The 9,574-nt window shown below is 45.9% G+C and overlaps 1 protein-coding gene across 1 annotated transcript; it reads right to left on the bottom strand.

Moving 5' to 3' along the window:
* Window positions 1–3,084: 3,084 nt before the first annotated feature.
* On the bottom strand, window positions 3,085–4,497 carry LOC131507989 (tripartite motif-containing protein 75-like). Its single transcript, XM_058723309.1, has one exon. The coding sequence runs from the start codon at window positions 4,495–4,497 to the stop codon at window positions 3,085–3,087; it is 1,413 nt and encodes a 470-aa protein (XP_058579292.1).
* Window positions 4,498–9,574: the final 5,077 nt, after the last annotated feature.

Below are 9,574 nucleotides of genomic sequence, written 5' to 3'. Positions count from 1 at the left end.
AGTGTTGGATATCTCATTGCAGGGGCACCTGAGTGGCGCAGTCAGTTAAGCATCAGACTTCGGCTCAGGTCATGATCTCACGGCTCATGAGTTTGAGCCCTGAATTGGGTGAGCTCAAGCCCTGCTTCAGGTGATGAGCTCAAGCCCCTCTCTTTCTCTTTCTCTCTGTCCCTAGTGGGATTCTCTCTCTCTGCCCCTCACTCACTCATGCTCTCTATCTCACCAAATACAATTAAAAAAATGATAAAATAAAATAAATTTTTTAAAAAGTTCTTTAAAAAAAGAATATCTCCTTGAATACTGTACTGAAAGTGAAAACCAGAATTTTTTTTAATGTTTATTTATTTTAAGAGAGCATGAGCAGAGGAGGAGCAGGGAGAGAGGTAGAGAGAGAATCCCGAGTAGGCTCCGCACTGTTGGCTTGATCCCATGAATAGTGAGATCATGACAAGAGCCAAAATCAGGAGTCAGACGCTTAACCAACTGAGCCACCCAGGCGTGCCAAAAAATAGAATGGTTACAAATGTATTGCTTCTTATCCTCATGGTCACGTGGCTGACTGGGAGCTGCAGCTTGTGGCTGCTGCCCAGCATCAGGAGAGAGTGTCAGACCACATGTTGCTGGCCCAGGAAAAGATCAAAATTCAAAATTTAAACTACAGTTTCTATTGACTGTGTATCGCTTTCACACCATCATAAAGCTAGATCGTCTGAATGTGCCTAACAATGGTTTACAGCATATAACTAAGCATCCTGCATCGAGAGCCCAGGGGCAACTTATGGCTATCACGCTGCTCCAGAGTCTCCAGGAAGCATGAAAGGAGTTTCTGGGGGCACTAATAGGAATGCCTAATATATTCCTATGTAGACAGATTCTACAGCCTTCTTTGGAAGTAGCCTCCTTAAAGGCGGGCTGATTTGCAAGTAACAATAAAAATGGCCTTAAGCAAAATTTATAAATGAGGAATAAGTTGCCTCCAGAACCTAAAAAGGCCTAAAAGATGTTGGGCTTGTTTTCATGTTGTGCATTTTGAGAGGGTCAATAGCTACGTCTTGGCAGCATCAGGGATAGAGGTGACCTCAGTTGCAAGTAACTTTCAGGAGATTAAACAAGGTTGTAGTCCAACAGATCTCAGGAGGAGTACGTCATAAGTGTAAATCATAACCTTAGAGAAAGTTGAATGTAGTAAAAATCTTGCCCTCAAAGTTGTATGTCAAGGCAAAGCTGTTGAGTTACCTAGAATTGCCGGATAGAGGTATATGAAATCCCTTTGGAGGTAAAAGTTATGGCTGGGAAGCTGTTGAAATAAACCCTGAACCTAATATATTGGCCAAATGTGTAACAGCTAGGTATTTACCAGTTGTCGATTGGATGGAATCAGCAATTATGACAACACTGGGTAGGACCACAGCATTAAGGTTGTAGTGAGATGCCATCCATTCTTTAAGTTAAGACAGGAAGTTTCCCCGTTAAACAGAGAAACAGTAAGGATAACATCTACTCTACGTAGATCTTCAATAATGTATTTCAGTTCTTGAATGCCCAGTTTTAACTAACATTTAGTCATATTGTCTATTTTAACTATGGGTGGGGGCATTTATTAGGGTCCATTCTGTAAAGCCAATTTGTAAGTGCCAGTGATTTGATTTAATTTTAATTTATTACTCCCTGGATTATCTCATCTATGCCTCCTCTTGGGCATTTTAGGAAAATGTGTGCTGTGAATTTAGGCCAGGCAACTGTTCTGACAGCTAAGATGAGACATACCTCTTTGATGTCTATTTTATGTTCAATAACATCACTAATGTTATAGGGGGTACCATGTCTGAATTTAGTGGGATCCCACTAAATCAGCATCTAAGTTAAGGAAGCACAAAATAGAATCTCACCCTTTTATTCTTTTTCTTCTGTAGATTCTTGTAGTAACTAACTCTTGATTTGTCAATTAGGTCAAATTATGAATGAACCTCTGTTCTAGTGTTTTGGTTCCTTTCCCTAAATCCAGTTTTTCCTTCCTTCTTTCTTTTTGACTTAGATTCTAGAGCCTTTCCTTGGAAGAGACAACATTAAAGGTGGGCTGATCTGCAAGTAAAAGCATAAATGCTCAAAGTGCATGATTGCTTTGGCAGCAGCACCAAAGAAAAAGTGGAGAAACTTCCCTGAAGGTGTCGCTCAACATCTCCCAAAGTCTGCTCAGAACACCCAATGTTAACACCAAGTTGTATAGTCAGAGTAGACCCTCAACCAAAATTTTGTTCACTGTTGGGACTGATGATGCCACACACAGCAGAAAGATTTGAAGAAGTTTATTACTCATATAATTAGGTTTAGGGGAGAACAGCATGATGGTTACCCGAGTAGGTCCAATATGACTTGAGGGTGCAATGGAAAGAGATTAGCTTAGGGGTTTCTTGTGGTTACTGGATGGCATTGATGTGAAGGTTCTGGCACTATGAGGGGCTTGCTTGGTTTGAACTTCCCACCTGCACCCAAGGATGGAGCACTTGGGCTTTCTCTTCAGCTTTCCCAGGTATAGGGAAAAGGAGGAGAGAGGAGTGAGTCCTAACAGTCTGGATAGAGACACCATCTCTATCTTCCAAGGCTGTTCCCCATAAAAACATCCTTGAACGTATAATTTGGAGCAATCAGTTCCTAATTCCCATGCAGAAACAAGACAGACCCACTGAGTGTCATCTCCCTATAATTTTATCTTCTCTCCTGCCTGGAATATAAAAGGTACTTATGTATAGCACCACATAATAAATGTATACAAAATGTGGAATATATGTAAATATACATATACAAAAAATCTATTGGAGCTGTAAAATTACAATGTATACACTCTGATCTTAGAATTCCAGAAACAGTTAATCTCCACATCTCTGTTAGTTCCCACATCTCTGTTGCTATTGAAACAAAGTGGAAAAAAAAAAAAAAGAGAGAGAGAAAACAAAATTAAAAAATGTGTTGAAGTCATAAAAGTATTAAAAAAAAAAAAACGTTGGTACCAGACTTACTAATACTTGTCCAATATTCTAAGTACTGTCCATAAATTACAGAAAGAGAATGAAGCCCACTCTCAATTCATCCTTCAAGATCCCTTACCGCACAGATGGTAAGAGGTTTAGGGTCCCGCCCCACACACAAGTAAGGCTTTAGTACTTGAGAAAACGCATGGGTGAACGAATGGATGTGAGACCTGTCGTTCAAACTGTAAAAGGAAATCTCCCCCAACTCACAGTCCAGATAAACGCCCACCCCTCTGGGCTTTTCCTTCAACACAAGAGTGACAGGAACAGCCCCTTGTGCCACATAGGCACCATCCTGCAGCTGAACTGTCCAGCGTCTGTTCTGTCCTGACAGGGGCCGCTGTCCCTTCCAGGAGAGGGGGTCCTCACAGACCCCCACGGCCCACTCGCTCTTGTCACCCAGCTGCACCTCCCAGTAGCGTCGGCCCCCGTCGAAGCCCTCGGAACCCAGGACGACGGGATCCGTCAGAAGTCTCTTCGGATGCTGAGGGACGCTTGGCCTTTCCCTCACGAATGTCACAGACGTCCTATCCTCAGACACAAGCAGATGAGGATGTGCTGTTTCGGGATCCAGGGTAACTTCTCGTCGGAACCTCTGTGTGATCTTCTGCAGAGCCAAGTACTGCGGGGGGAGACCGCAGCCTTCTCTCCTTAACTGGAAAGAGTAGAGAGCTGGGGGCTCCTGGTGCTCACACCGGGCACGGACACCCCCGAGGTCCGTCAGCAGTTTCACCTCTGACATCACACTCCTCTCGGCCACCTCCTTCAGGAGACCTCGGAGGGTGGAAACGTGGTCTGAAAACGCCGTTATGTTTGCACAGAGTTTCTGCTGAATGTCCTTCTCCTCTTCGGCCAGCCCCGACAGAACTGCCTCTTGCTGCCGGTCTACAGACCGGTTCAGGTGCTCAAACTCAGAGGCTAACTTCTGTCTGTGGCATTGCACCTGCTCTCCCAGCTCTGAGAGTCTCCTGTCTTGGGTGGCTACCAGCTGCTGCACGACTGCCAGCTGCCTCTTCAGGGGCTCCACGTAACTGCCGAGCCTTTGCCTGTGCTGGGAGGCGGCCTCCTCCGCGGGCCTCACCCGGCGGCCCCGGTGGTCAGGGGGCCGCACGCACGCGGGACACAACACCTGTAGGTCCTGCTCACAGAAGAGGGTCAGGACCCGGTTGTGCTTCTCGCACAGATGCCTCTCGTCCCGCCTCTCCCTCTTGCTCCCGCTGATGTGGAGGAGCTTGGCGACGTCGATCACCCTTCCCAGCTGGGCGTTGCTCCTCAAGTGCCTCTCTCGGCCTGGGTGGCGGCAGACGGGGCAAGGGAAGCTGTCGCTGACATCAGCCCAGGATTGCCGGATGCAGCAGCGACAGAAGTTGTGCCCACATTCGGTGGTGACGGGGTCTCTCAGGTAGTCCAGACAGATGGGGCAGTTGGCTTGTGCCTGGAGTCCTGCCAGGGCTGACGACGCTGCCATTGGGCCGAGATAAACGTCTTTCTGGACCGACGTGGCTCTTCTGGAGGTGGTGCCCTGCGGGAGTCCTCCAGTGAGAGGCAGACACACCCTCAGATTTTACTGTCCTTTCCTGTCCTGGATGTCCTTTTGTCAAAGGAGGGCAGCCTTGCTGTCCTAGGAGGCCACTGGCCTCAGGTGCGGTCGTAGATGCCCAGAGGAGCTCTGTTCACCACCTGCAGGTGGTCACAGATGAACTGGGCAGCAGCTGTCCTCGGCAGCCCAGGGGATGTGAAGCCAAGGTCAGCAATTCTCTTGGGCAGAAGGCAGACACAACTTTAAAGTGCCGATTTGTCCCTAGAGATGAGAAAACATTGTTTCACGTAACAAAAATTACCATTTGTTTGGTGGCCTTGCCCACTGCCACATTTGAGGCAGCCATCAATTCTTCTCTCCACCCCCAGGATTCCACCTACACCCACATCAACCACAGAGGGGCTGCATGGGACTGCAGAAAGTTAAAAGCTTTGAAAATTGAGCCTCCACCCAGGGTGGGATTTCCCCTTACTCATTATCTGGGGGATCTGGAGGAAGTACATAACATGCTCATCTCTAAGAGAATCAAGTAAATAAGGATAAATATCCCAATTTCAATCATTTCAATATCATCAAAGATACAATAAAGGAACCTGGTATATTTTGGTTTAAACCACAGATGTTTCTTAAACCACACCACTGAGCTCATAGTATGTCAAAACTTAATTTTCACTTAAGCTTCTCAGTTGCAGGATACAACAAACTGTGTGCATAAGTGGTTTGGACTGGATTAGATTTACTCTGAGGACCCTGCCAAGTCAGAAAGCTGTGATTTTGACAAAATGCACAGAATAAAATTGGAGATCAGGAAATCAATGTGAGAAAATAGTAAGAAACACACACATGTATACACAACGACCCTCCAAAGTCACTGATGAACTACCAACTAGTGATGATTGGTAGGAACAAGATCCTCAGAAGAGGGCATGGATTTTTTTCCTTAGAAGCAGCTACTGATTCTGGAATGCAGGTTATGCTTCAGACTGTGTCTCCCTCTCTCTCTGCCCCTCCCCTACTCTCTCTATCTCTCTGTCAAAATAAATAAGTAAATAAATAAATAAACATTGAAATGCAAGCTAACAGGCTGAAGCCAACTCTCAGGATTGCGGGGAAAATGTGGAGTTAAGGGCGCCCCATAGAGGATGTGTCCTGGCAAATACTCTGAACTTTAAATTGGTATCAGTGAAGTGTTATATACTAAAACAGTCATGAATGGCGTACCCCTTAAAACATCCATTGATTTAATCATGTCCAGTGCTGATAGGTTTAAGACAATCTTTTCTTGATCGCCAGGGACCCCAAAATGAATTTCAAAGTGTTAAGATATACAGTCTTGGTGATGTGTGCTATTATAAAAACATTCATACACAAATTGTGAGCCTGTAAGTTGGTACAACCACTTTAGAAAACTTTTGCAGGGACACCTGGGTGGTGCAGTTGGTTGAGCATTGGACTTTGGCTCAGGTCCTGATCTCACAGTTCATGAGTTTGAGCCCCACATTGGGCTCTGTGCTGACAGATCCTCTGTCCCCCTCTCTCTCTGCCCCTTCCCTGCTTGTGCACTCTCTCTCTCTCTCAAAAAATAAAACATTAAAAAAAGAAAAAAATATAAAACTTTTGCATTATCAACTAACTTAGAACATATATGTATCTTAGGACCCAGTTACTCTACTCAGGCTGTGTAACCATCAGAAATACAAACCAGAAGGTCTTCAAAATATGTGCACCAAAAGACATACATGAAGGTTCATGACAACATTTTTCGCAAGTCCAAACTTGAAATAATTCCAATCTGACTTTAGAATGCATGAGTGAATTGTGGTGTATTCATACAAATGGATCATTAATCAGCAATGGAAAGGCAGTAATGACTCTTCACCCTGAAAATTGGATGAATATCAGAGACATGTTGTGTGAAAAAAAGCCAAGTGCAAAATAATACAGACCCTGTGTAAGAAAAATGATACCATGGTGTTAGCCCTCAGCACAGTGCAAATAACTGGGCAGGGGGGACAAGTTAGTAATTGGGAAGCACATTAGAAATGTTTCTGGGAGTTCTGATAATAATCCTTAATGTGGGTGTTACAGGCTTATGCAGTCTTCTGTGTGAATGTCTAATGAAAGCAAAAATTATAATAAAACCATAGACAATGAAAATTATGGAAACATATTTTCAATTTGTTTGGCTGGGTATGTCTTTCTATGGTTGAAAATCAGAAAATAATATTTTTGAAACATATAAATAGCTCTTAAATCAAGTAATTCAAACAAACATAATGAATAATCTACATATAAAAATAGGTAAAGGAGATATATGCAAATGGCCACTCATGAAATCAAAATAGATCATTTTAACAATCCATAGACATCAGCATAAAAAACAAGAGACTGTTCTTTGTGCCTCATGAGATTGGCAGAGATTTGAAAGATTGCAAATAGAGGGTAGTGGAGCCACGAGACCATGTAACCTTTGACAAGTCAGAGAGCATTTATGGAGAAGGAGAAAATATTCCTAACAGCAGACCTGGCACATAGAAGGTGCCCAGGGCCACCTGGGTGACTCAATCAGTTGAGTGTCTGACTTTGGCTCATGTCATGATCTAATGGTTTGGGGATTTGAGCCTCACATTGGGCTCTGTGCCGACAGCTCAGAGCCTGGAGCCTGCTTTGGATTCTATGTGTCTCTCTATCCCTCCTCTGCTCACACTCTCTGTCTCTCTCTCTCAAAATAAATAAACATTAAAAAAAAAAAGGGTGCCCAATGGTAATTAATAATACTCTGATCTTTCCATACTCAGGACCCTATCATCAAAGAACACGCCTTCTGTTGTCACCACTAACCGTCTACACCAAAGCTACACCTCATCCTTCTGGATATGTCCACACTCATGTCTGACTGCTGAGTCTATCAGCACCCACTAGACCCTCCACCCATCTGCTCTTCACGCACACGGATCTAATCAAGACCTTGTCCTACAGGACTGCTGCTCCCACCTGGAGGGCCACATTCCTCCCTCAGCTCCAGCTTCTCCTAGCACCAAACTTCCTGTAGCTGTCACCTGCCCTCCCTTTTCTAGCAGGTTGAATTCCTTGTGGCCCCAGCACCTTTGTACACACAGATCCCTTAGTTGTCGGCTGTGCTGCCACCAGCTCTCCATTCATTGCTCACTTCCTCTTGTGATCCAACCTTCCTGACTTGTTCATGGGTCATCTCTCCTAAGACAATGTCACAGAACAGTAAAGACAGCATCATGAATTTACCCTTTAACTATGTGACTTGTAAATTTAAACAGATTCTGGAGATCTGCATTCCCCACAGAACCATAACTTCCATGTTATCCCCACCATGACTGTATCTCCAAGTATCTCCTCAGTCCTTGGTTAAAGCTGTTGAATGACTAAAATTGGCCAGGGTTCCGGGTCTCCCTTAAAAACTGAATGACTTTGAAGTGGAAGAGTACTTATATTCTGGATATGAGGGTGATCTGGCTGCAACATACATCACCCCATTGATCGCCGGGGTTGATTTGGCTGATCGGGCTGGCTAGGTGGGGATCCCCTTCCTCCTTCATCACTCCATGAGTGTCCCTCCTGAAGCTGCCCTCTCCGTCTAAGAGGATGACCTTCCCCAATAGAGGAGGACCATTCTCCAGTCAAGGGTATACCAGTAGCTGCGCTCACCTGCTAGAACCTCCAAACGGGCACCCAAGAGTGATTATACTCTCTGAGCATCTGTAAGCAAGCAAATGGTTAGATTGAGGAAGATCAAGTTTATACAAGACCTGAATACCAGAGATCCTGGCCCCATAGCTCTCACCCTTCCACTCCCCACCTACACACAAACCACCCCTCACTGAGATCCTGGAAGGGATTCCACACGCGACTTCAGACCAGCACCTCTGGGAACTTTGTACACACAGATATTAGTCTCTGTTTTTTGACCTCTAGGAGGGGATAGGACAGGACAGGAAGTGAGTATCTGTATTGTTAGCAAGCATTTAGGGGATGTAGGATGAGGCTCAATGAAAAACTGGAAACCCTAAGAAACGAGATGTGTTTTAAGAGAAGCCAAACGAGATTAGGTTCCCTTGCAAGGTGTGATTTCCAGTCCTGCACAGAGGAGGTCAGGGGACTCCAGCTCTTACCATTCTCCAGCCCCGTCCCCATATCGGCTCAACTCCCCGCTTACCTGGAGCAGGCGACTCTGGACGGGTCTGTAAAGGGTTTGTAAAGGCTTGTCGAGAGACTTCTCCTTGAGGGACGCCTGAAGCCAATGTGCCATCCGAGTGTTACCTCTGCATATATACCCCACGAGGAGGGTGGAGCTACTAGGACCCGGCCCACCAAAGACTGGTGGCTCCTCCCCCACGGGGGGTGGGGCAGAGCCAGGCTGGGGATGAGGGTATTCAGAAAAGCTGCTTGGTGGGGAAGGGATCTCCTGTGATTGGGTCAGACCGGATGGGCGGCACTGTGTTAATATGCATAATCTCATTTGTACCTTTGAAATCCTCCCTTGATCCTCTCAGTGCCATTGAATCCCATTTTTGCTGATGAGGAAACTGAAATCTGAAACTTTAAATGAGGACTGTTCGTTCCCTTGCCGGGTCCCCAGGACCAGGGGGAGGCCCCTTCACAGTGTGAAGCGCTGTGCAGGACGAGGGGTTGTGGAGCTTTCTGCAGGCAGCAGGTCTCAGGTCTGCAGCTCCTGAGAACCCTCAGGGGCTGAGCCTGTGCCCCGGAAGCTCGTGGTGCCAAAACCGCCTTTTTCATTAGCTGGAGCCCCGGTGAGAAAGCCAGGCCCATCAGTCCCTCTGTCTGTAATTCCTCAGGTTGTTGAAGTCAACAACCAAACTCTCCTTTTGCGGGCCGCACGCCGAGTTCTGAGGCCAGCGCCTCTACCCACCACGTCAGTCACAGGTTCCCGGGGGAGTACGTCCTGAAGGTCATGGGCCCTCACCTAATGTAGATGGAGTCTTAGGGGCTTTCTCCACACAGCGATTGAGGT

This window comes from Neofelis nebulosa, chromosome 3 (assembly GCF_028018385.1).
Source record: "Neofelis nebulosa isolate mNeoNeb1 chromosome 3, mNeoNeb1.pri, whole genome shotgun sequence".
NCBI lineage: Eukaryota > Metazoa > Chordata > Mammalia > Carnivora > Felidae > Neofelis > Neofelis nebulosa.
Note: the sequence above shows the minus strand (reverse complement) of the source record. Positions and strands in the feature narration are given on the sequence as shown.

What these genes read in the sequence shown, in the direction of transcription:
- LOC131507989 (XM_058723309.1), bottom strand. Translation starts at nt 4,497, where the DNA reads ATGGCAGCGTCGTCAGCCCTGGCAGGACTCCAGGCACAAGCCAACTGC.